Source organism: Aythya ferina (genome assembly GCF_964211825.1).
Source record: "Aythya ferina genome assembly, chromosome: 13".
Lineage (NCBI taxonomy): Eukaryota > Metazoa > Chordata > Aves > Anseriformes > Anatidae > Aythya > Aythya ferina.
In genome coordinates this window covers 10301353-10328374 of record NC_140311.1, presented here as the reverse complement: position 1 = coordinate 10328374, position 27022 = coordinate 10301353, and the positions used below count along the sequence as shown (strand labels likewise).

Below are 27022 nucleotides of genomic sequence, written 5' to 3'. Positions count from 1 at the left end.
CCTCGTTTGACACACTTTATAATTTAGAAGTGTAAGCACAGCGTGAATGAGGAGAACTCCCCACTGACTGCTTTCATGTAAATCCCGAGGAGCCGGTGAGGGGCAGCGCTGTGCGGGGGGCTGCTGCCACCGTGCCTCCCTGGGGACCCGGGGCTCTTTGTCGAGGTGCTCTCCATGCAGGGCTGCTTTAGTGGAGTGGGAAGGCTGGGGCTGTCCACACAACCCCTTCCAAGGACGGCTCCCTCCCCGCTTGGAGCTGCGGGTGGTTGAGAGGCTGGCTCGCAGCTCTTTGAGCAAAATCCCCGGTGGTGCCGCGTTATCGGAGCGTGCGGCACGTTGGCAGCTGCCTGTGAGCGGCTGAGCTGTCCCAGCAAAGATCTCCGAGAGGGGAGCTGGGCTCTGCAGGGCTAAGCCACCCTTGCTGAGAGCCCTTAGGCACTTAGCAGCAGCTCCACGCCAAAGCAGAGCCGCATCCCGAGGAGTGGCAGCCGGGCTTTGTTGGAAGGCAGCGAGGGTAGGAGCTGCCGCAGGAAGCCCCGGGTTACAGCCCTGCTGTCCCGCTGCAAGGCTTGGGTTAATATCTTCATTTCTTCTTAATAGATGGGGAAACCGAGACCGGTAATAATTGTCTGGCTCTGAGGAACACTTAAGTCTTGATTATACTTAGCTTCGGCTGCTTTGGAATAAGTAGGGAGGAAATGAAATGAAAATGGCTCACTTTTTAAGATGCTTGAATGTGTTGCTCTGGAGCACGAGATAAGCCTATAGGTAAAGGAAATTTGTTACCTCCCCCCTCCTTCCTCGATAATAATAGACTCCAGCAGTTGCACAGCACTTCTCAACTGAAAGGACTTAAACACGCTTCGCAATTCATCTGTTTAGGAGGCAATAGCCCAGAAGCACCCACGTCTGGGATGGATGGCAATGCCTGAAGCACGCAGCAGTGTTGTGCCGAGGGCTGTGCGCTCCCCTCGGCCTGCCCAGCACACAGCGAGGGCCGGGTGTCAGCATAAATCCCCCGGAGTCGCACGGGATGTGCACTCGTGTAATGAGCACGGTCGGGTTTTGGTCCGTGATGAAGATGTATATCACGGAAATTTAAAGTGGTGGGAAATGGCTGTGAAGGGCCCCGGGGCTTTTTCTGGCCATTGGTTTCCACGCCTGAGTGATGGCCCCGCGCAGCTCCCAGCCAGAGCTGGAGGAACATTTATAGCGGCTCCACAAATACTCGTGCTTGGAGAGGGCTCGTCTCTCTTGACTCCTTGACATTTGGGAATGGTCACCTGAGCCCAGTCCTGCATGCCCAGGTGTCAGGAGAAGGGACCATTCCCCATGTAGCTGCTCGTATTCATGTGGTGAGGCCAGGCATGCAGAGAAGGGCAGCATCCCTCCTGTAGCCAGCGTTTGGCATTGCCTTCAGAAAAAGAAAAAAACAAACAACCATGAGGCCAGTGAGGAATAGCACTGATCATGTATGACCTGTGGGACAAACCAAGAGCCACACAGTAGGTCTAATGAAATAAATGAGTTTCTCCCATCCTGAATGTACCCCAAGAGCTTCCACAAGTTTCAGGGTCTGCTCCCAAACCAGAGAAGAGCTGATTTATTCACTATGAATAATTCAACTGGCTCCATTTATTATCCAGAACATACACTAATCCCCTCCAGATATTTTCTGTGTGACATCCATGTTGGTATTTTATTTATAGGCTGTTTATTGTGCAGAAGACACAAGGAGTCTGTTATCAGGAAGATGAACAAAAAGCTATTTTTTTCCCCTCTAAAATTTGGAGCAAAATAAAATAAGAGAATGTGGACAGCTTGCTCCTGGGGGGAAAAGTGCTGTTCTTCAGAGGCATTTCTGGAGAGCAAAGCCCCAAAGTTAATTAACATCTGTGCTCCCCAAGCAGGTGCTAAATGGGGATGGTGGCTGTTCTCAGCCAGGTTCCTTACACTGCAGCATCAGCCCTGGCAAAGAGGTGCCTCGCACAGCCCCTCACTCCAGTGGCCTCCGGACCTCGGGCAATGTGGGGTAACTCAACACATGTAATTAAGTGAGTGGCTTCTGTAAAGTCTTCCATGGATATGATTTCTGGCCTTCTGCTGGCAGCAATGGCTCATTTCCACATTTATTCAGTGCCAGCCTCTGGATGAAACTCCCATTTCTTCAGCCAGTCTTAATATAAGTTTTTTTTTGCCCGGAGCCCTCGCAGGCAGGGAAGGATGCTCGCTGCGGTCAGCCTGAGTGCTCACAGGCACGACCTGGGAGTGTTGTGATATGTGATTCCTCACCCTTTCCCCCAGAAAACCTTTCTAACTGAGGTTGTGACTGCAGCAGCTGCATCTGGGTCTTCTTTTCCAGAGGTCCCCACCCACACTTTGGTTTATCTTCTTACTGTAGCCAGGGCAGGGGGCTGCAGGGACATCCCCTGTGCTGGCACCCGAGCTGCAGTGTGACCTGTCTCTCGGTTCAGTAGGAGCTTTGCCCTCTGCCAGAACATCAGAAGAGGCTTTGCCAGGCTGCACAGGCATGGGTGATGGCCCCCATGTCCGGGAGGTGGGAATGCCACCTGCATGTGCCTGGGGGACATGGGCTCAGGGCAGCCACGCAGCCGCAGCTCATGGAGGAGAGCACAGATGCAGCCATCATCATTGCAAACACACCAGTGTCAGCTGATGGAGTTGCTCTTCAGCATCTCAGCACCGAGACGTGTATTTGTGGCCAGGCCAGGAAGGATGTGTTTGATTCTGGTACTGATCTGTGCTCTGAACCTCATTAAATTGATTCCTCCAAGTCAAAGGGAAAGTGCTACTGCGTCAAATTTGAAAGATATAGGCTCTGAGCTGTACCAATAGTTGTCAGTTGGTGGGCTGAATTATTTTTAAGGCAGGGTTGATTTATCTGAGCTGAAGGCTTTAGATCTCTGCACAGGAGAGCTCTGGGTATTTAAGGTGTAGGAGGTAAGAGCAAAGTCAGAGTGCTGCTGAGAGGCCAGGGTTTCTGGTAGGGGGTGCACAGCCACCATCTGGGGAGTATCACTTGCTTTCTTCCCCCAGTTGGGACAAATGACCAAAGCTCCTCAGCATTTCTGGGGGAAAATGGGTTTATGGACAATCAAAACATTTACGTCGTATCCTCAGATTGTTCTGATTTGATCTCCGTATATTGATAAATGGTGTCCTCTAACTAAAGCATCAAAATGAGTGTTTGAAAATAGAAGTTGACATGAACCAGGTAAGGGCAAAATATTAGTTTAATGAAGGGGAAGAAAAAAAAAAAAAAAAAAAAAAGCTTCTAAATGAAATGATACGGTTGAGGTAATTCATTTTAGGTTTTGACGCTTTTAGTTTATTTTCAGCAAAACTTTTTTCAGTAGATGAAGCCGTCCTACCATCTCCCCTAAAAGGCTGGTGTGAAATCTGCCTGCAAGAAACGTGCAGGAGAGGCTGTTCCTCGGGATTCAGTGTCTGTGGGTGACCAGAGGCAACACGCATCAAGAACCTCTCTGTGCCTTGGTGCCAAACACTGAATATTGTGCCTGTTACATCCCATCTCCGTGCGCAGGAAGGGCCGTGATTCTGCGGTAGCTTGAAAAGAAGAACTGAGAAAGGACAAACTAAATGAAGCAGGGAGAAGGAGCTAAATCGAGGAACTGGCAGGGCCAGAAGAGAAAGCTGGCAAGCACAGCAAGGGGGCATGAGAGACAACATGAAACAGGTTTCCTTGAAAGAGTCAGTGGAGCAGAACACGCTGCCTCTTCATCCTGGGCCAGCAGAGAACAGCGTCAGGAGTGACGCTCTGTGCAGAGGGCACAACCCCTCCCGTTTTGTGAAAGCAGAACTTCCACAGATATTTTTTTGATTTATTTATTTTTACCTGGAGGGTGAGGGGTAGGAAGGGATTTTTACAGGCCAACACTCTTTTTCCTCCTGGCCAGCACAGGTGTTTCTGTACAAAGAACAGCATCCCAGGGACGTGGGCAGCAGGGGTGCACGGTGCTCTCCAAGGCCTCTTTTGGTGAGAGGACAGTGCAGCATCAGGGTTTGGGACATGCACCTCTCTCTTGGGTGCCCGACATTGCCCACCCATCCTTACCCCCACTGGTTTTGCACCCTACTGTGCCATGTCATGCAACTCCTGTGCTGGGAGAATGTTCCCAGCTCTGATCCACAAAGCCCTTACAGCTCCCTTTCCCTGCCACCCTTTCCTTCTGTCTTGGCCTCAAAGCACGGCTTCTGAAGGGATTTCTCATCACTAAGCCTGGAGTGGGAGGGACTGCTCTTTTTGCATGACAATTGGCATCCAGCTGAGATCATTAGGCATGTTTCAGTCCACAGAGAGAGCTGTCCCTGCTCTGGAGAGCCTGCAGCCTTACAAGATGAAGCAAAGTCCCATAAGAAGATAGGAAGGGGGTGGGAAACTGTGTGATGCTTGAATAGGACCGTTATAATTTGTGCTGTTTCTGTTCGTGGTGGAGCACGGGCAGGGTGGAAATGCCTTCTTGCTGAGGCAGGGTGGTGAGCTACTGGCTGAGGGGGGCCTGGAGAGGAGGAAGGAGCAAGAAGAGTAGGATGGGGCATAAAGGGACAAGAGGGAAAACCCAAGAAGCCCTGGGAAGATGAAATAACAGCAATGGGAACTGGACAGCAGGTTTGGGCCACTAAGTCTCTGACCAGACAAGGGAAAGGTGCTGAGACCTTTACAGAGGTCTGTAGTGGACTTCTCCACCTCTATAAATTTTTAAGACAGGACACCCCGGAGGATTCACGGGACCTCCGCCCTTCCTTGGCTTGGGGAGGCAGCGCTGCAGCAGCTGCTCCCCCATCCTGGGCAGTACCAGGCAGCTGTTTGGGTGTTTCTTTTTTATCATGGTAGGTGGCATGAGGATAGGAGGTGCTGTTAAAGGAATTCCAGCTTCTCGGCTGAATTTTGCCAAGCTGTGCTGAAGGAGCAGCCTCGGGGAGTCGATAGCATGCAGTGAGGTTTCTCTTCTAGCCCTTTCAAAGGAAATGTTTTTGTCTTGTCAAACACCTCATCAGCATAAAGGACAAATAAACAGGAGCACTTGCTCAAAGTGCTAGGTATTCTCTTCCCATTATCCTAGCTGCCTCTGTCCTCACCTCTTCTCCCCCCACACCTGCTTTCTTCTCTGGCACGCAGTTGCCTCAAGCAACCTCATCGTGGGGAACATTTCAGCATTTATCAGCAAGGTTTGATGGGCAGACAAGACTTTGGGTATGTGTGGCATTGCTTTGCAAGCAGCCCAGGCATTTTCTGGAGATCACAGTAACTGGACTGCGTCCTGGTGTGCATCAGGAGGTGTTCACACAGAACTTTCCACCCAGACCATGTTCTGTCCTGAGGGTGGTGGGAAAAAATTGAAAGGAGGCAGCTCCTTCCCTGTGGTGCTTTGCATAATACTTCACTGAAGTGTTCAGTATCTTCCCCTGTAATTAATTCTGCCCCATCTGCATACAGCATCCCGTGTCTGTGCCTCTGCCTTTTCAATAATAACCTCGTCAGGGACAGTGCAGACAGACCGTGCTTCTATAAACCCGAGTCTGGCTGATGTCATGTCTCGACTCAAGGACTTTCCTTGATCCTTTGGGTAATGACTGTTAATCAGATGCTAAAACGCACACGTCTAGGTCACACGCCCCTGGGGCTCACGGTGCCGGGCTCCGTGTGCCAGGCTGTGCTCCCACAAAAAGAGGAACAGGCACCACGGAGTTCAGCAGCTGTCTTGGGGGTTTCACGTGAGGAGACAGCATTGCTGAAGGACAGTAAGTGGCGTTACAGGGGAACAGCTCAGGAGGAAGGGTTTGGGGGAAAGAAAAACTCTGGGGTTGTTGGCTGTTGGTACAAAAACCTGCTTTTCCTGGTTAGCACTCCAAAGCAGGATGGCCAGCAAGCAGCTAGCGTTCAAACATGCTCAGAGCACTCTGTGCCAGGGAAACGATTAATCTGCCAGCCCTGGATGCCCTACAGCACCACAGAATGTCAGAACCCCAGTTACGTGTTGTGGAGTTGGTACCTCTATGGTTCATCCTCACCTTCTTTGCTAGTTTTATGTGAAGGAAGCTTTAACAGGACAGGGAGCTGTGCCATGGAAAGGGTGTCTCAACATGTAGGTCTCTCTGTGTCGAGCAGTGACTGGGAATGCTGTCCCTGCCTGCACGTGTGTGGGAGCAGCACGAGCAGAGGTGTGGGGGGCCTGGCAGGCAGAAATCTCAGAGGGCAGCCCTTGGATGTGAGAGCCCGGTCCGGTTCCCATCTGCAGAGACTCCAAGGGTGAGCAAGCCATGACCATGGAATATGCAGTCAGCAGCATAGCATGTGCAGCAAGTCCTGTTTGAAGGCTCCTGGCAAGAGCGCAGGACATGGTGATGTTTTTTTAACAGCAAGTAGGTATTATAAAAAGAACAGTGTCTCAACTGAGATTCCCTGGGCAGAGGCGAAAGACATTCAGACAAGGACAGCACTGCCAGTGTTGCTGCAGAAGTGAAACAGATGGGAAGTTCAGCGTGTCACCTTGAAAACACAGACCAGCAGAGCTCTGCTCCTTTTGTCCTTGTGAGCTCCCCCAGTCACCATGGCGTCACGGTCAGAAAGCTCTCCGGGGTGTCAGTTGGAGGGAGGAGGATCTTGCAGGCATAATGGAACTTCGACTCTCATTCTTTTGCTCTTTGTGTTGGGAAGACAAAACTCAGCCTCCCTGCATGCTGAGGTTTGTACAGCCCTGTTGCCCCAGAGGCTGATTCCTTCCTTTCCAGCACACCCTGCATTGAGGAGCAGCACCTGTCCCAGAGCTGGGAAAGGGATGCTTTCTAGGGTGTCCTACATCTCTGGCGGGTCTGTGGCAGGACTGAGAGAAGCCTGACACTGCCTCTTGCTGAAGAGCTCAGTGGCAGGCATTACCTGTGCTGTTAGCATATGTACTTTGTGCTCACTGCCTTTTACCAGTGCTTGCATGTGTCATGCCAGAAGCACGCGTCTGCCCACACCCTGCATGGACAAGAAGTTGTGCACCAGATTCGAAGAGTTTTCTGAAGTGAGGTTATTTTATTTAGTTCTCAGGGCGTGGAGAGTTTCTCTAGACCATTTGAGTGTTCCCTGTGACGTGGAGCTGGCTGCGGCGAGCAGCCCAGGTGCCGTTAGATCTGTTTGCAGGCAGGGAGGGATGCGTGGGATGTCGTGGAGAGGAAAACGCTCGCCTGCACAAGGCTGTGTGGGTGGGGAGCTGCTCAGTGTGGTTCGGCCCAAAAGAGAAGCTTCCTCGCTTGCCTTGAGCTGCTCAGGGACACCCACCAGCCCTTGAAGGAAATATATCCCATTCCTGGGTCTCCTCCAGTAACTCCTGAGATATCAGTGAACTGCAGCATCCCGAGGGGTTTACATGAAATAGTTGCTTTGTTTAGCAAGTGTTTTATCAAGTGACAGCACGGACCCACCAGGTTCACATCAGCCCACCAAAACACTCGCCGTGCTTCCCAGGCAAGCAGCCTGCTTTATTGCACTGCAACCAGGGATTTGCTTGGAGGTGCAGAGGGAACTGGGTGCCATGAACAGAGAAAAATATCAGAACAATAAAAGCTAGAATGAGACTGGCTAGGGTATTAATCTCTCATCCTGGCTGGTATTTAGGATTTTTTCAAGGTTTCTCTCAAGTAGAGGAAAATGAAAGAACCTGTTTCCAGATTTCTGTCTCCTCTATTTGGAGGTTTTCTTGTTGCTATTAAATGAAAGTACAGTAGAAAAAAAAAATCTTTAAATCCTTAACTTTATCCTTATTTAGGAAGACATCTTCATCTTGTGGCTTTCCTGTTCTCTTTGGCATTTCTCATAAAGTTGAGCTCTTAAAGAAAACAGAAGAATCTCATAGATTAATACAGGGGGACTTTGTGGTGCCAATTTCTCTGCACCCCATTAATTGCACCCTTGAGGGGTGGCAGCTGGATCACACACACAAACTTCCTTTGAGCCATTTGCAAATTACACAACACAGGGATCTTCTGGCACTGTGCAGCTCTGTTTATTTGGTGTACGAGGTAACCTGAAAAAACAAAACACGGATTTCAGGTTGTGTCGTGCTAACCCTGTGAGTTGAAGCTCTTAGTCTGAAACTGGATGGCCTTAACTCACATCATCCCTGAACGCAGGGTGGGACTTGATCCCAAGTAGAACTGCTGGGAATGAAAATGTCAGGTTTTTCTCTTAAATGGCTTTTCACAATTAAATTCCATAGCTTTTCACTTAGACTTTTTTTTTTTCTTTCCCAGATTAAATATTCCTGTATTTATGTGACACCCCCTTATGTCCCCAAATGCTCTTTTTCAGGACTGATTTTTTCCGTTGAATGTTTTTGAAATTTTACCTTTTAGTTTTGAAACTGGGCTTCCATCAGCATCTGTGCCGTCCACATGAGGAAAACGAGGACTGATCAGTGATGTGCGGCAGTGCCAGGTGATGAGGGTGCCCAAGATCCAGCAGGGACATGCTGTAAGGCTGAGCTGGATCCAGGCCCGCACAACCAGCAATGCTGATGCTGCAGGGTGTTCCTTGGCTTCAGATAAACTCACGTGATAGTATTCAGGGTAGGCAGTCTTCAGTGTTTGCCTTACTGGCAATTTGTGTTATTTATGACTGAAGTTTGGTGTAAGATGGCATGCATGCCAACGTGTGCATGCTACTACACACGTGATCCATATGGCACAGCCTAACTCCAAAAATGATCCCTCTTCTTTCTCTAGTTCCTTCTGTTGAAAGAACTAAAAAGCCCATGCTGTTACAGAGAAGTTAACAGCCTCCATGTGCCACACAGCAGATGGTATGGTAATGTTGGGGGCGTATTTGACAATAACCTTTTTCCACATGGGGAAATTGAGGCATAGAGAAGTGTCCTTCTGATGCCTGAGAATGAAGCAGTGCCAGAGAGAACTCGCAGGTGCAGGAGTTCAACAAACAGCACCTCTGTAAGTTTTAGGGCTGAGCTCATCCTGCCCTTGAGTCCCTAGGAGAGCAGCAGGTTGCTTTCTGGGTGCGTAGCTCTGTGGAGTGCATCTCACCGAAACAGTGTGCGAGATCTCTGAGGCAGGATCTGTGCAAAGGAAAAGCATCTCTCCAAACTGTTTTTGTTGCCCAGGGCTGGTGCTTTGGGCAGTTTGCAGCCAGCCATGTAAGTGATAGACTTCTGATAACACGGAGATAAAGTCAGAAGGTCCTCATACGACCGTAGAGTGCCCCCCTCAATAGCCAAGGTGTCCACAGAGGCCTCCTCAGAAGGAGGAGGAATATGGCAAGCACGTTATCCGTGGGTCAGAGATCTGGCCATCCAGGGAAGGCAATGAATTATGAATAATAATAGCTAGAAGGAATTACTGCCAAAAGCCAGGGCATGCATGTATAAATTTTGCCTTGGCTAATTCTGAATGAAAATCCATTTGTAAATACCAACATCTCCCAAAGGATTCCTCACATAAAGGCAAGGCACCTACCTCAGCCAATAACTTCTTCCTCGTGTATAACTGTGCTTATAATAGCCACCAAAATTAGATCAAACGACAGGACAGTGACAATAACAGCTCAGATTTTACAGAGGAGCTGAATGACTTGTGTGCTGTGCTTTTTGCAAAGGCAGGCTATCAATGGCACAAGAGGAGCTCTTTAATGCTGATCCCTTCTGAAAGCCTGGGCTTGACAGCAAGTGCTAAAACCCTGGGATATCTGACCCTCAGCTCTCCCAGGACTTTAGCACTGGTTATCCTGGACCTGACTACTGAATTTCACAGCAGGGCCTCTGACCTGAGCAGCCAGCTCTGAATTGAGCTCTCACAGGTTGTTCCAGTTAAGAGGTGAAAATGATGGTGGCGTCTAACCTGGATTTATCGTTGCAGTTTTCGATGCTTTCTCCTACACCAGAGGTGTTCCTGAGGAGGAGTGATGTAAGCTTATACTGGCTCAAGCAGGGTTTGCCCAGGTAGGGGAGAATATGTCAGGTGTTGTGTTATTTTGGCCCCCACAGCTGGCAAGAAAAAGAAAATGCCCATAAGCAGAATGAAGTCAGGTTTCACCTTCAATGTCATGCTCTTGGGCTCCTACTATGCGATCTTGTCCCTGCTGTTCCAGTGTTTCTTTGCCCACCTTTGGGCTCTATCTCACTGTTTCACATCTTAAGACATGCCTCCGTGTCCAAGTAGCACCCAGGACAACCCAGAGCACTCAAATGCAGGAGTGGGCTCTCCCCACCTCCTGTGTTTGGAGGGTGGATGTGCGCCTGGCTTTGAGGGCTGTCGTTATCCTAGCTCTGTGCCTCAGAAAGGGAGTGCTGTGCCTCCTCACGTCTGTTTTGAATCATTTGTGGAGACAATGCCGTCACTTTTATTATGCTTTAGCTTAATGTGCAGCATCTGTTCCTGTTTAGAGCTACATTAGGACCTCATCCCCATCACCTTGGCTCATCCCTATGTCTAACCAGGGTGAAGTATCAGCCTAGAGAGTGAATTGACCGCCTGATGGCAAATATTATTTTCTCATGATCTCATTTCTATGCAAGGGACGTTTTTGGTAGCAATCACTCATCACCGGTTGGCTGACAGTGGAACGAGGGCAAGGAAAATGAAGCAGGAGTCGTGCGCTGCCCTGCTCTGCCTCCCCCAAGCAGGACACGATGTCCAGGGGAGCGTCCTAAGAGCACCACATCTATTTTAATGGCATGGTTTGAGAAAGCCAGCTCCGAACCAGCAGTGAGGGCAGCGGAGGGAGGACATGCTGCAGTCATAAAAATTCCGCGGAGATAAATCAATAGAGGGTCGAGGAGAGTGGGAGGGAGATGGCAAGTCAGGCTTTGTTCGTCTTTGCACACAGGAGAGAGGAAAATGATGCCTCTGTGGTCATGGCTGTTTAACAGGGGTGAAAGGGAGCAAAGTCCAAGTCAGAGAGGAGCTGGCAGAAGCAGGTGAAAACCTTCAGTATGGGCTGGTGGACCTGGATTTGGGGGTCTGCTTCAGACAGTCACTGAGTGCCAGACATGCTCCTGCACGGCACTAATTAGCACCTTCTCAGGCAGGCTGGAAAAGAGGGGAAGGAGCAAATTGACTCGCAGCGGCCGCAAGCAGCAGAACAGTGGGCTAATGATGTGGACCAGTGCCAGTCCAATCCAGACGGGAACTAGTGAGCCAGTGCTAGCTAGGTGAGCTCAGACACCCTGCCTCTCACCAAAACCAAAGGTTCTCAGTCTGGTGGAAACTCTCTTTTCTGCCTGCAAAATACTCAAGCAAATTTTGAACTGGTTGCACCAAAAAAAAAAGAGCTGGGTCCATAGCAGCTCCTCCCCAGCTTTCTTTTCTAATCTTTAGCAAGGGGTATCTGCCCAGGATCCCTTAGTGCTTCAGATTTATATAAAAATGATTTACACTATAAACTCTGTAAGCCGTGACTCCAAACCGGTGGCCTGTGACTCCAAACCAGTGGCCTCCAGACCAGGGGACAAGGCCCTGCTTTGCCTGAATCCCTCTCAGAAATGTGTTTTTTTTCCTTCTCTTCCACAGGAATACACCATTGATATATTCTTTGCTCAGACATGGTACGACCGGCGTCTCCGTTTCAACAGCACCTTGAAGGCCCTCACGCTGAACACCAACATGGTGAGCCGCATCTGGATCCCAGACACCTTTTTTAGGAACTCCAAGCGGGCTGATTCCCACTGGATAACCACTCCTAATCAGCTCCTCCGCATTTGGAATGATGGCAAAGTGCTCTACACACTCAGGTAGGTGCAGCAGGCACCTCATCTGGCTGTGGAGGTGAGGAACCAGGGAGATGATCAAGGCAGAGGAGAGATCCAGCTGTCCTGGGGCAGAGTAGTGGAGATGCCTCCCAGGGCTGATGTTCTCATACATTTAGCACTGCTCACAGAATGGGCCTCCTCTTCCAAGACAAAGGGTCCCCCCCAAAAAAATCAAACTATTTTTCTGTATCGTACCAACAAAGAGGTCAAAAGTATTACAGGTTTCCCAAACCAAAATCCTTTAAATATTTGTGTTGGTCACTCCAGCTATTTTGGTTTGATGATAAACTTTTGGCTTTAGTTCCCATAATTTTCCACTCTTGTAAATGAATCTGAAAAGCTCACTAAACAAAAAGCCTTTTTGAATGTGAAAATTGGATGTTTTTCCTCACTTTGAAAATATCCAAACATATGCTTGGTTTTGCTGCTGTTTTGAAATGTTCCTGCAAACAGACTGATCTTCAACAAATTAGTGTCTCTCTTTCAAGGAAGCGAGAATCCCTTTGTCACATTATGGTGTTGAAATCAAACCACCTTCACCAGCACGAAATCTCAGCCTTCTTCTCCCTCTCTCTCCTTCTTTTCTCTCTCAGGCTGACGATCGAGGCTGAATGCCTGCTCCAGCTGCAGAATTTCCCAATGGACACTCACTCCTGCCCTTTGGTTTTCTCTAGTTGTGAGTATCCATATTTCAGAAATAGTTTTAGAAGGCAAGTAGAGAAATTTGAGTAGAGTAAAACTCTCGTCAGAGGAAACCAACTTCCCTTTTAGCTACATTTTCACCTGATCTCTATGTCCCTCTTCCTAGGCCATTGCCCACCTTTCCCTGGAGCATCCCCACAGTCCTGGGCCAGCAGTTATTCAGGTGCAGATTCACAGACCTCTGAGTTTCTTCTTAATTAGGACGGACAGTTGGAGGTGTTTATTTCACTGACCTTCTGGTCACTCTGACCTCCTAAACGTGATATATCCCTTCAGCTGGCAGACCAACAACACAAGTGCTACATTGCATCATCACTCCTCTGCTCCCCAAGGGAACAGCTTGGCTTTCCAGACCAAGGGAGACACCACCCTCAGAGAGAAGCCCACTTGCTGTACCAAAGGCAATTAAAAGGAGGAGTACTCACACACACACACACCCCCTCAGTCCCCATTTGTATGTTCTCATCAGTAGACAGGGCTGCTGATGTTGGCGCATCTCCACTGGTAATTTTGCCTTTCTGCACCAAGAGATTCCTGCCTTCATGCGTTGGCTGGAAATCTGATTTAGTCACTGTGGCCCTGTTTTGGCCACTCCTGCTTCCCCTGCCACTGAAGCGATGTAGCTCACATGGCACTGAGGTGCTTCAGAGGGAGGCAGCATGCTGAGGAGATAACACCACCGCATCTCCCGCCACCCCTCATTCTTCGCTAATTAACAGTGCATGCCATCCATTCTTGATAATTAGAAGCACACTTTTAGTTAGCTGCCAAGCTTTGCTCCTTCCCTCCTCTGAGAAGCCTGCTTGTAGGTGTTGAGGTCCCTGCCTGACAGTAGGTTCGTGTCTTTGCCAAGAAAGCCAAAGCCAAGCTCCATCCCACAGGAGCCAGGTTTCTTTCCCCATGGAGCAAATCCAGGGTGCATTACCTCTTCTTCACCTTACAAAGATCAGCTCCCAGGGGGAGAGGTGCAGAGACTGTTGGAGCAGACCCAGCCATGCTTCTTCTCATGTTGGCAGCTTTGTATTCTTGATGTGCTCATGCCTGGGAAGGAAGGGTAGCCATGAGGACTGGCAGCCCCTTGCTGCCTCAAGATGCAGAAACTCTTAAAGATCTCAGGCTGGGAGTCCTTTTACACAGCCCGAGTCTACTTCCCACCATTGCAGTCCTTAGAAAGGCTCAGTTTCTAGCATTGCTTCATTCTTAGGAGTAACCTAGGAATCAAAGTGGCCCCCAAAGGGAGCTGCAGTCCCTGCTTCCATTGCACGTGGGGATGCCTAAGGTAATCTGACCAAAGAAACACCTGCCTGAAAACTTCATGTTAGCAAAGCATCTGGAATGAGATGCAAGTGCTCGTGTAATCAGGGTTTGACTCGAACTTTGAACTTTTATGGTTGGACTCGAAGATCTCAGAGGTCTTTTCCAACCTACATGATTCTATTCTATGATTCTATAATGCACTCTGTGTCCTTGCCCCTTTTCCCAGACGGCTACCCACGGGAGGAGATTGTCTATCGCTGGCGGCGCTATTCCATTGAGGTCTCTGACCAGCGCACCTGGAGGCTCTACCAGTTTGACTTCACGGGGCTGAGGAACACCTCGGAAGTTCTTCGGACTGGGGCAGGTGAGGCAAAGGGAGACAGCCCACAGAAACAGCACTGTGTCAGAGACCTCGCGGGATGCAGAGGAGTCACCAGACAGCTCTGTGGGTGGGAAGAGAGGTCACAAGAGCACAGTTAGAGGAACATGGGAATGAAAAGACGGACCTTTGCTAGGAGGAGCAGAAGTAACGGAGATGAAAGGTGAGGGGAAGCTGAAGCAAGTGTAGGTCGGAACTACAGACGTCTGTGAACTGTAGGGTGACGATGCTTATGTGAATTAATCCCAATCAAAGGGTCAGAATGGAGAGGAGATGGAGTTCAGGTCCCCTCTAGCTGGAGTATGGGCATGCTATGTAGATCCCTGGGTGCCTGTAACTGGAACATGGATGGAGAAATCAGAACTTGCAGGTCTTAATCCTGTCTCAGTCTTTCCTTATGTAAAGTGGTGTGGGGCTGATAAACCCCTGAATTTTAATTTAAGAGCCAGAAACACTGTTGTGTGGGTTAAGAAATGAGGGGATGGGGGCTCTTCAGCTCCTCCTCACAGTAGCTCACATCCCCTTTCCTTCCCACAGACAACTGAGGAAAGCCTCTTTGGGTTCCTTCAGGTGGGCTCGTATTTTGGCTTATATTTTTCAGCCTTCTGAAGGAGCAACTTCAAGTTTCTCCCATCCAGAGAATGTTGCTATTGCCAACACTGGCAGCCAGCCTTTAACTTGGGCAGCACAAACAGAGACTAGGAGTGGTGCAGTGAAAGCGTCTTGAATGCATTAGTGTTTGTCTGATGTTTGTAATTCTCTTTCTTGGTAATTGCTTGCAAGCTCCATCTTAACTCCAGAGCTGTCGGGTTGCTTTCTTTCAATACACACTATGAGCCTCTGAAAAAGAGGAAGAACCTCAGCTGTAAGTTGCCAAATGAGCAATTAGGATGTGTAGCACCATATGTCTTTTCCAAGGGTAGAACCAGAGTCAGTGGAAGTGATTGAAGGACGTCTCCTTTGTCGCAGCTCAGGTAGTTAGTTGACAAGTCAGGCCATGTAGTCTGCTACAGCTAAATAGCTTTCTATAAAAAAAGAAGCCCTTGCAGCGATCAGCTGAGGTTGAGTACTCTCTTCAATTTCTTCCCTGAAACTTTCCCAGACAGTGTGCTGTTCAGTGTGCTTGGATACACAGCAAGGCCAGCACAAATGCAGCCTTGTGGCCACTTAACCAGACAGTTAGGCAAGCACAAAATCAGTTCTTAAACTGGTCACAAAGCCAGAAAGTCAGGCAGGCACAGAGCCAGCCTGCCAGACAGGTGGCCACTGCAAATTCTGAAGTGTTCTTATTCCTGTGTTTTAGGAAGCCACGTGGTATGATTCCAATGTCTCTGTCACTTTTTCCTAGGGGAGTACATGGTGATGACAGTTTCTTTTGACCTAAGTAGACGTATGGGTTATTTTGCCATTCAGACCTATATTCCCTGCATCCTGACTGTTGTTCTCTCCTGGGTTTCCTTCTGGATCAAGAGAGACTCTACACCAGCCAGGACATCTCTGGGTAAGAGACAGACTTTTGCATGCTGACTGCTGCAAGGCTAGCAGACTGACAGTGTTGGAGTACGGAAACTCCTAAAACACTTGAGCATTATTCAGCTTAATAAAGGGTACCGCTCCTGCATCTTTCTGTTTGTAGCAATGTCCTCTAATTATATATTAAATAATGACTCCCATTTCTCGATCTGAGACCTGAGCACAGCCTTTTCCAAGTTGACAACGTGGTGTTCTCATGCTCCAAAAGGGAGAGGGAAGGAGTGTGCTGTGGCATTACAATGCTGGCCCCTGACACATGCATGTGTTCTGTGTCTCCTTGTGACTTCCCAAGGGCTCAGTAGGTCCAGTGACATGAAGGTTGTAGGGTAATGAGCAAAGCTGCTCTGCCATATCCACAGAGTCCCAAGCTCTGGCATGAGCTGCAAGCCTGGTAGGAAGATCTACCTATTGCTTAAATCTGCTCTGCAATCTGCTCTTTGAGGTAGAATAAAGCTTATGTTGATTGAATCCTGCTCTGATAGGAGCCAGAGAGGGCTTTACAAATCTTTAAAGCGCTTTGGCTGTATCTGAATTTTGCAGCAAGCTCTGCTTCCCAGCGCTGCCCTTCCCACCAGCCCTGCTGACTTTCCCTTTAATTGGAGGTTGTATTCCCATCCCGCCTGCAGGCTTCTGCAGGGAGGGAGAGGGGCTGTCAGCATCAGGCAGGGCTATTCAGAGTCCATCCATTCTGACCAGCCCTCCCCACCTCCCCATCAAAACCAATTCATTTTGTGTCCATGAATAGGGCAGGAGAGGATCTGGGGTGTTGTTTCCAATGGAGGTGAAGGTATGTCATGGTCCTTGGCTGGGGAAGGAACGAACAGCAAGAGGCAAAAAGACGCCACTGTGGTGCCCGTCTCAAAAATCAGAGGCAGGCTCCCCCAGAAGGCAGGCCCTCTCGGTGAGAAGTGACCTCCGCACATCAAGAGTAAGGTATTCTCTCAGCAGCCCCTGTTGTACTTTATACAAATGATCCCCAGCACATTTGAAGCCCGTCAGCCTGCATTAGGGAGACATAAACCGGACCAGTTCCATTGGCATTTCAAATGTATGGGAAGTCACAGCGCAGCTGCTAATGCAAATACCTCATGAAAATACAGAAAGCTCTTGCTGTGCTCCGACCCAGAGCCAATGGGGTGAGCACAGAAATGGGTGGCAGATGGATTTAGAGGAGTGCTAGAGTTCAGGAAGAGTTACTGCTGCTCCTCCACATCCTAAAAACAGTGGAGCCTGGTCAGAGGTCACTGCAGGACCACAGTCTGGTTAAGCAGAGCAAAAAAAAAAAAGGGACAAGATAACCAGAAGCATTTCTCTCCCCCAGGAGAAGGGAAACAGAGGTGTCCTGGGGACTGGGTGCATGCAGAAGACAGAAGTGCTCTTCTTCATTACCCAAACCAGCTCGTTTTTCCTCTTAGGTATTACCACTGTGCTAACGATGACCACTCTGAGTACCATCTCCCGCAAGCATCTTCCCCGTGTTTCCTACATCACAGCCATGGACCTCTTTGTCTCTGTGTGCTTCATCTTCGTCTTCGCAGCTCTCATGGAGTACGCTACACTCAACTACTTGGTGGGAAACAAGAAACCACTGGAGCACAACAGCAGGAAAGCCAGGCTGGTAGGTTGAAGGGGCTAGCAGAGCTGCTTATTGTTATAACCCCAAGCCATTTAGCAATATCCCTCCTGAGCCTGTGCTGGAAACTGATGAAGTTGTTTAGTGCGTGGGCTCTGTTGTGTTCATAGAGTCCTCAGACCAACCTGTGTGAGGGGTCAGAGCCCCTGAAAGTGAGACACAACAACAACAAAAAGCAACACCAAAACAACAGCGAGGCTCCCAAAAAACAAGGAGGTGCCCCCAAGCAGGTGAGAGCAACCAGAAGATATCTGCACTGTGTGCTCTGCCTTCAGAGATAGCTGAGATCAGAGGAATGAAGGAGGAGGCTAGCACAGCTGAAAACAAACAGCCCCTTTGCTGACTATCAGTGGCAGAGCTGGGGAATCAGAGCAAGTAGCTCTTTGCTGTCTAAAGCCATGCCCTAGGATGCCAGGAAGGAAACTCCTGTTCATGCAGGGAGCTGCCACGTCTTCACAGCATGCCAAGGTGGTTATCTGCAACCAGGTGCGGAGATGGGGGGTGATCAGTCACCTCCCTCCATTGAACTGTGCCTATGTTATGAACTGACTAATTGCGAGTTGGATAAATTTGGGTGTCTAAAATGTGATCTTTTGCCTTTTTCTTTAACCCACTTATCTGTCTTCATTACAGCCACCTGCTGGCGCACAGGTGATGCCATCCTTCACTGCCATCAACATCAACAACATCATGCACTGGCCCCCAGAGATAGAGGATGATGAAGATGAAGACCCTGGCTCCCCATGCCTGGAAGGGAAGGAATGTGAGAGGTTCTTCTGCTGCATTGAGGACTGTCAGACAGGGATGTGGCGGGAGGGGAGGGTCCGCATCCATATCTCTCGCCTGGACTCCTATTCCCGTGTCTTCTTCCCCACCGCCTTCCTGCTCTTCAACATTGTCTACTGGATTGCATATCTCTATCTCTAGCTGTCCTTTCTTCTCAGCTGGGATGGACTAGAAGCCAGAAGACAGGCTTTTCAAGGAGCATAGAGAACAGTGTCTCTTCCATGTAGTCGATTGTCATTCTGAACAATCCAACCTGGTGAATTCCTTCATCCTGCTCTCTCATCTCTTCTGAGAAGAACCAGATGGCTTTTTTTTTTTAGCCCCCGATTATATCTTTTTAGATAATCTTCCCTTCCCCAAAACCCTCTCTCCAGCACCACCAGCATTTTACTCCTTGTAAGATTGCCCAGAAAGTTCTATTCCCCAAAACAGTAGGGATTTTGTCAAGAACTAAATCCTTAATGTTTAATTTTTTCATCCACTCCCACTGCAAAAATTCATGGGAAATGATTATAAATGGAGTTTTCTGCATAGCTAAGTCTGCAAAGGAAATAAAGCAGATTTTACAACTTCTGAACCATCTCAACCAGAATAGACTTTGTGTTAGAGGTTTGCCTGGGGGCTTCTAGGTCAGAAGGAGAGAAGGGTGAACAAGGGTGGCAACACAGCTTTCCCACAGTAGCTGGGCTTGGTGAAAATGTTTTGAACCTGCCCATAAAGCTGACAGTGGCACAGACAAGAATGGTGTAGCTGAAAGCCTCCACCAGCTCCCCAGAGGATATCTGTGGAGCACTGCTTGTGGATCGCTTCACTTGTTGTACCAAGTGGCAACCAAGGCATCCACTCGGTGAGGCATTTTCCTCAGACAGTGGTGAAAAGCACCTCGTAAGTTTGGAGTGCCTATCCACCTTACCGGAGCAGACTTTTACCGGAGCAGGGCCCATGGTGGTATTCTGCTTTGTGATCAGGACTTTGAGCAGGGGGTATGCCACTTACGTTCAGCGTAGCCAAAACATGTAGAAAATTCCTTATGCTGTGAAGACCAGAAGCCGTCTCATAAGTCCATTGAGTGGTAGCTGTCTTTGGCCTGTCTAGTGTGAGCAGGGCCCTATTCTACCATGCATCACGGAGAGGCAGTGCTCTCTTTCACAAGGACACTTGTTGAAACCATCAGATCTGTGCATGATAATAGGTGCTAACCTGAGAAAGCAGTACTAGAGAAGGGAACGCTATCAGCAGTGCTGCACCTACTAGTGGCGGGGAGAGAGAGTTCCTGCAGCTCAGATATCTTCTTTTTTTTTTCTCTCTCTCTCTTTTTTTTTTTTTTTATATATATATATTTAAAAGAAAAGATAGACTTCACTAAAACTATATGGCTCCTTCCACTTGGAGGGTTACCAATTCCTACACCTTTTTTTTTCCCAAAGTCAGGAAGGAGAGCAAGTGTTAATGTGGTAGTTCTCAGGAAGGTCAGACAGAAAGAGATGGTTCCTAGTGGTCTCGCTTGCTTGTCAGGACCCTGTCCACTGCAATAGGATTCATCAGCAACCCTGAGGAAAAGGGCTAGAAAAATGCAAAATACTGACTCAACTGTATTTTGAAGCTGTATAATGTGGAAAGGCAAATCCAGGTCCAAGGTCCATAATGTGTACATCAGCTGCCTCCCCATTGATACCAACTGCTGATGTGGCCCACAGCAAGATTGTGAAAAGCAATGTGACATTAATATTTACTAACTGTGTAAATTGCAAACAAAAACATTCTTTTTAAAACACACATATTAGAAACAATTGCTACTTAAAAAGCTTGTCGTGAGAAGAAAGCAGGCATGGCTGCAGAGAAAAGTTAGGAGTGGCTCGCTTGCAGGACATCTAACAGGGGCAGGAGGTTTTATGTATTCTTAGACAGCAATTTGATCTGTTTTAAAGATGGATTTTGACACTGTTAAATCTGATCTGAATAATGAAGTGTCATGTTTAATTCATTCATAAATACAGCTTTACCTTGGTTGCAGAGGAACAGCTAGAACGCCTAATTAAGTATACAATAGTACAACACTCAGCTAAGTATAACCTAATGGGGTCAGACCAGCATAGCTCTGGAAAGGGAAATTGTGCCTGTCTAACCTGTTACAGTTCTTTTAAAATACCGAGTAAGAGATAAAGGTTACCCAGAAGCATAATTTGCTTAGCTACTCCGACAGCTTTTGAAAGGATGGAAAGAAATTATGGCGGGTGGTTCTAACTGAGGAAATTGATTTAGCAAAAGAATTATTAAGGAGGTTCTAATTAGAGGAAATTAACTGAGGAGAGGGGGAAAAAGAATTGTTAAGGAGGTTCTAATTAGAGGAAATTAATGTTTTAGAGAGAGAGACACAGAGAGGGAGAAGTCTAAGAAAAGAATCAAAACAACTTCCAGACAAGGAGGGCTGCTGGGTGACAGTGCCGACTCCCAGCCAGGCGGGTTGATGTTCTGCTCCTGATAGCAAAGTGCTATTAGATGTGGCAATAGAAAAGCCTCCTATGACTCAACTGTACACTGACAGGGAGCTGGATTAGAGAGGGACCTGTGATCTCTATGGGGAGCCAAAAGGAAAGAGCATCCTAGATTAAAATTGGCTCACATGACAGCCTCTGAGTGAAGCGTGTCTCCACATGTAAGAAGGCAGCTGCTGGTGTGTGTGTGGGAGGGGACGCCCTGGCGGTAAACCAGGGCCTGTGCCAAGTATGCTCATTAACAGTACTATGGCATAAAAGGTGTGCAGGCAATGTAGGCTGCAGTGAATGCAGACAGCAAAATCTGGAAAGGTAACATGCAAGAAGGGACTGCTGTAGGGGAAATTCAATGTACATGTCCAAAAGAGTCCAAACATCTCCAATTCGTTGGAGCCTTAGAGCACTTGGGAGCCTTGATGGATAGAGATGATCGTCGTGGACACCAGAGGAAAGACTTCAGCCTTGAGAGCAGCCTCACGTTGAAATTAGACCTTTAACAAAATGAGTCAGGAGAGAAGCACAGTGTACAAGCAACCTAAGAGGATGACAGGGACTTGGGCAAAGTAGACTTGAAAGATTATAAGATTTCACCCAAAAAAAAGATAAAGCCAACACACACCTAGGTAATTTAACCAATGATGGAGGCTTTGACAGAGGAAAATAGCCTAGCGTGGGCTGAAGCACAAGGAAGCTGATTACTAAGGCTGAGGAAGGAGGAGGGAGGGGGCTTTTTGGCTTAGGGAAATCTGTGCCCATCATAAATAGCTCAATAAATAAAGGCATGCACGAATTCAAGCATGTTGTTAAGTTTTAACAATACCTCAAAAAAGGAAAGCCAAGAAAAGACAGAAAGAAAAATCCACCATTTTTTGAAATTACTTTGCAAAGCCCCAGTCTTCTGAAAACAGGTGTAGGGAATTCAGGGCACAGAGACACTCAGCAGCCACACATGACCCTGCTCAGCCAGGCAGGGGGAGCCGAGCTCCACTGCTGCCTTCCCAAAACTGCATCAGCCACCTGCCTTTCCCTGCATGCTGTAGCTTCTGCCATCACAGTGGGGTGGGTTGTGGTATTGTAGCATCTTTCAGACCGGGACAGATGTTGCCTTTTTACCAGAGTCTGACTAGCTCGCTCCAGGGGACACAGCCTGAGAACATCTGGCTAATGAGGGGAACTGGAAATGATTATCTCAGCATTTATGTTTTATGGCTTTTGTTTAGAAGAAGAAATAAGTCAGGGGAAAAAAAAAAAAAAAAAAAAAAAAAAAAAAGTTGATTTCTCACATCTCTGTCTTCAATTCCTATCCTTCCCTCCAAATTATACCAGATAAGGGACCATTTTTAGACTGTAAGCTCTTCAGGGCAGGGACTCTCTTATTGTATGTTTGTACAGGGCCTAGTACTCTAGGGCTTGATCCTTAACTGAGTTTTTGGGACGATATTTATTATAGATAATAAACAACAGTATGGACTATCTGTCTCCAAGAATACTGTCTATCCACATGGTGCAAGAAGACTACAGGTTGTTCCCCATTCCCTCCCATTGTGATTACAGGAGCTGATTAATATTTTAATTTCCCCGGGTGTGGGGGTGTGGGGGGATAAAAAAATAATAATTAAAAAAAAAAAAGTTCTTACTCTAAATTGGGGAAAAATGTTGGTTTTGGGGGGAATTTTGAAAGAAAGGGAGTGTTGATGCTAATCGAAAAGCTCTCCCCCCAAAACACTACAGTAAAATCATCCTAACACAGAAAGCATCACATGGGGCCTGCCTAGGGATGGGTCTTGTTTTCTGGCTTCCTTCCTGCCCCACACTGCTCCCGGGCTGCCCGGAGTTTTCCTGGTACGTCAGTGTGCATTTTGCCATCCCCAGGACAATTTCTCCCACACGCGGAGCAGGGCCACGGCAGGGCCTCCCCATCGTCATGGAAACCATTAGGCCCAGGAGCTGCTGCCACTGCTCAAACTATAAAATCATTGTGTTTCTAACGTATTTTTTTTTAATTCTTTTTTTTTTTTTTTTTTTTTCCACCTTTTGAGTGCTAACAGGAGGTGTTGTTATTTTTACTTGAATTGCAGCAAGGGAGTGCTGAGTCTCTGAGCAAGGCCAGGCTGCCCACGTGCCCTGGCACTTGCCAGCGGCCTGCTTGCCCCAGCCAGGCCCACGTAGGACAAAGGGTCCCACAGCTCTTGGCCACTTCTCAAGTGAATTTCTTTTTCCCCTTAATTCCAGGCCAGCATGGCAGGGCTGCACAGACGGTGCCTCATACAAAGGGAGGTCAATGATAAAACAAGATGTTCTTCTCTTTCTGCTGAAATGCACCATTTTTCTGCCCAGCCCTAGAAAAAGTAGAGCAGGCACAGCACATGGTCCTTACTTGCCAGTGGTCTTTAGCTACGTCTGTTCATGATCTAGCAGGACTGAGAAGAAGGGGAGAAACTCTCTGCAACCTCAGTTCTCACCATCCCAGAAGGGGAAAACCTCCTTTCTCTCACCCTGGCACACATTACATGACTTCAGAACTTCAAGCTTTGACAGTTCTCTAAATGTTAAAAACATGAGATTATGGGGGGGAATCTATATTAAGTCGTTACTTTTTATATTGCTAAAATATATTCGTAATGTCTTCCTCTTAATATCTCAGATTTATGGGCTCTGGGAAGATTGGATTTAGGAGAATGAGCACAGCCAAAATTTTTCAAGCTCTGTACTGCAGGGCAAGAAGGCAGACAGAAACAATTCCACCTCTGCAATCCCAGCAGGGTTTGGGATGGGTGCTGCCAACCCAGACCTGTGTCCAGATGACTGTTACACCAAAGCATTATATTGGTTTTCTCTGCTGCTATGTGTCAGTGGAGAGAGGTGGCATGACCTCTTCTTCCCAGCAAGAGGAACTCCTCTTGGAGAAATGGCATTCATTGCCTGACAGCACCACACAACCTACACCAGCCCATTAGGAGCAGGAGGTGCACTCTGAAGTTGCAGGGAACATGTCCAAGCTCCCAGTGTTCCCATCACACTGGGTGAAGAAACCAGGAGGAATGCTTTATTGCCTGCATACCTTCAGTGAAGATGTGCATTTAGGAAAAAAAAATGGTTTTTTGAAAAACTTGTGCATGAGAAAATTGACCCATTTTTTTTTTTCCAGAGGAATCTCAGTTCTATGCAGCTTTTTTTTTTTTCCTCCTCCTGTTGCAGATTCTTTATCTCACTGTCTGCCATGACTTTTCGCCTCTTACTTTTTTTGTCCCACTTTCTCCCCACATCTTCCCAAAAAAAAAAAAGTAAATAACAGAGGCCAGGTCTCATCCATCCCAGCCACACTTCTGGCATCATCTGAGCCCATATGACAGTAACAACACTCCAGGATGGGAGAGAGCAACCGAAACCTTAATAGTCGCTGTAAGCAGGTCGGCATAGCAACATCTCCAGAGAGAGCTCTCCATGGGGTCATTTCCATTCACTTTAAAGCCCACTTGGGCTGCTAGAGTGGTATAAAATGGACTCAGAAAAGCTGTTAATTAGGATTAGCAGCTTCAGGAACATCAAGCCACAGTGCTCCAAGCTGAGCCATTTATCTGAGAGGACTAAGGCCTCTTGAGTGCCTTCTAAATCAAGGCACAGGACACCACGTGTCAAGGCAGACAACTTTGGCATGAAATGGCAGAGCCATCTGGTTAACCACAGCAGAAGGTTCCTACCTTGGCTCCTGAATGACACTGCAGCACATCTGCAATCAGATCATTTTGCTGAAGGCCATCAGGTCTAAGATGTTCCAGCTAGCTGTACAGGGGCAGGGGGAAAAGCATGGGCTTTTATCAATGCATATTGCACAAGGTGTGAAATCCACAGGGCATATGGTGGGTAACCCCAAATGAAGTTTCTAGATGATACATATGTCATAACAGGTCTGTAGGGCTCCAAGAGAAAGCAACCACTGTGGACAAGAGAGTGCACCCATGGTTGTCAGCATGTTCTTTCAAGCCCAGTCACAGACTCCAGGGAGAAACCAGGTAGTGACTTGTGTTTCACAACTGCTGGAAAATGTCTTTTTTTTTTTTTTTCCATAAGCTTCTTGCTCTTCATCAATCTGCACCAGGAAAGGCCCAAGGAAGGTGATACGTGCCTTATGTGCAACGATAACACAGAAAGCCAGCTTTGCAATAGCTTCTGTCACACATCACACACACGAGTAAAACAGGTTGTGGGGAAAGTGAGCCATTCCCAGGCTGTCGCTGGGCTGGTTTGTGCCTCTTATGTGTTACTGGCCCTGACAAACATCCTAAGGCATTCTATTCTGACACTTCCTCTTTCCAGATGCAAGGTGAAACACAGACATTTCCCTCACATTATTCTGCTTTTCTTGGTGTTTACATCCCCTGCAGGGTAAATCACTACCTAAGTCAGAGCTGAGCTGTAGACAAAACTTCCCAATTGGGAGAGCAGTACCAGCTGCCTTGCATACGTCACTCTTCCCGGAGAAATACATGAGGTCTGGTCAAAGACATACCCATGGCACCAAGTCAGGCATTCACACTGCAACCTGTCCTTGCCATAATGGAGATCTTCTGTTGTTCCTCTCACGTAAATGTCCTTCACCAATCATTTTATCACAGTTTCAGCCAGCCCCCAGCAGCATCCAACAGAGATCAACAGCTCAGGGAAGAAAGCCAAGGCAAGGTGTAAGAACAAAAAGCTGCAGGAGGAGTTTTGTGAGCTAGAACTATCACACCTTAAAAAAGGAACATGTACAATGCAAGGTGACTACATCTGTGAGTCAGACCAGGTGTGAGTGCTTTGGCCAAGTGGGTACTAAACCAAAAAGCAAAACAAACCACATAACTCTTGTGGAACCATCTCAAAGTCCCTGCATGCTTCCTCTGACACCTCTGACACTGTGATACAAAAGCCTACAGCCCAGTGGAGAAACATGCTAAGCTTATTCAGGTATTTCCCATTAGTTTCCCAAGATCTCTCGATATTCTGTTTTCAATATATTCATCTAGCAACAAATTATAGATGAGGGAAAAGCATCTCTCCCTAAACCATCCAGAGAACACAAAACAACAAAACAAAATTAGACAGGGAAACCTTTGTGAGTCATCAGCTTTCCTTTCCCTCTCCCATTCCAACACTGCTGATAGCCCCAGGACTCTTGCATGCAGCCTAGAGCCAGAAGGTACCTATTTCTGCCGCAGGCACAAGCCATTTCATTCCAGAGGAGAAAAGAGATTTAAAAAAAAAAAAAAAAAAGTTAGAATTTACTTTCATTTTATGTAAGTAACAGAAGAAAAGAGCAATTGCATACTTGTATCTCTCTACTTATCCACCTTGTATATGCTCTTCTGAGTTTGATGGCCCACTTATGCCAAGTGCATGAATTAAAATAACTATCCCTTTCCCTAAACATTTGCTGTTGTGCCCAATGTTAAACAGACAAACACCACACAAGTGAATACAGCAAAGAGAATACAAAAGCAGTTGTCAGCAGTGCAAAGCAAGCCAGGGTGGCTACATATATATGAAGTCAAATGAAGAACAGTGCAATATCTGCAGAACAGACAGCATGCTTTTGTCAGAACTTCAGATCCATGTGTCTAAACTGCAAGGCATTTTCTGCAGCATTGATTTTACTATACCCTATCATATATTTCAAATTTTGGCTTGGTCACCATGTTTTACTGATCAAAAAGGAAGATAAAAACTTACTCTGGGCTGATACATTTTAAAGAAATATTTCTGATTTCTTTAGCCAAGTTTTTGGAACAAATACATTTGTCCTTGAGGTAAGTTTTATTTGATCTGCATTGATATTCACAAAGTAGCCCACTTCTCTCTGGCTGAAGAGACTGAATTGTTTGCCACGGAGACTGCAGATAAGTCATTAATTCATGTTGCTGGTTTCAGGGGTTACAGAGTCACCATTCTATGTGGACTATACATAGCCAATATTTTTTCAGTGCTTAGGAGTTGAATTTAAATTCAGCACCTGTCCACATGTTTATATTAGGTGAAAACTTGGCAAGCTGAAATATAGTTCAGCATATTTCTAACATGGTTTCCTCACTAGGTTTGTTGTCTCCCAGGAAACCTCCAACTTTGGTCTAAGGGCAGGATGAATGTACCTCATCTGAGGAAGTTCTGCTATTCCACTTCCACTGAGTGCATAGAGACTTCAGGCCCATGTTAAGGAATTACTTGGTGGCTCCTACAGCTCCCCAAGTCCTTATAGGTGTTGGTATTCAAGAATCAGATAAAAACAGATTTTATATTGGATTAATTTCAGTGATAGGTCTGTGTGCCAACATCATTATCAGACTCAATAGCATGAGTCTCCACAGCCATAAAAAGCAAGATCATGAACTGTCACCTTGTAAGCTGAGCTAGCGGTATAAAGCCCTGCCACTTTATGTTATAAAGTCTCATAACCAAACTTTTATTGACTTTGTAG

General features: G+C 47.4%; 1 protein-coding gene across 4 annotated transcripts in view; it reads left to right on the top strand.

The window, feature by feature from the left end:
• LOC311443933 (gamma-aminobutyric acid receptor subunit gamma-4) overlaps window positions 1–22042 on the top strand; it is a 46213-nt gene extending 24171 nt beyond the window's left edge. For all 4 annotated transcript variants that reach the window (XM_084534622.1, XM_084534620.1, XM_084534621.1 and 1 more), the window contains 6 exons: window positions 11548–11768; window positions 12380–12462; window positions 13972–14109; window positions 15473–15625; window positions 17073–17275; window positions 17924–22042. In XM_084534622.1, the coding sequence (XP_084390748.1) occupies window positions 11548–11768; window positions 12380–12462; window positions 13972–14109; window positions 15473–15625; window positions 17073–17275; window positions 17924–18217 (1092 nt within the window). In that variant the 3' untranslated portion in view covers window positions 18218–22042. The remainder of the gene's footprint in view (window positions 1–11547; window positions 11769–12379; window positions 12463–13971; window positions 14110–15472; window positions 15626–17072; window positions 17276–17923) is intronic.
• Window positions 22043–27022: the final 4980 nt, after the last annotated feature.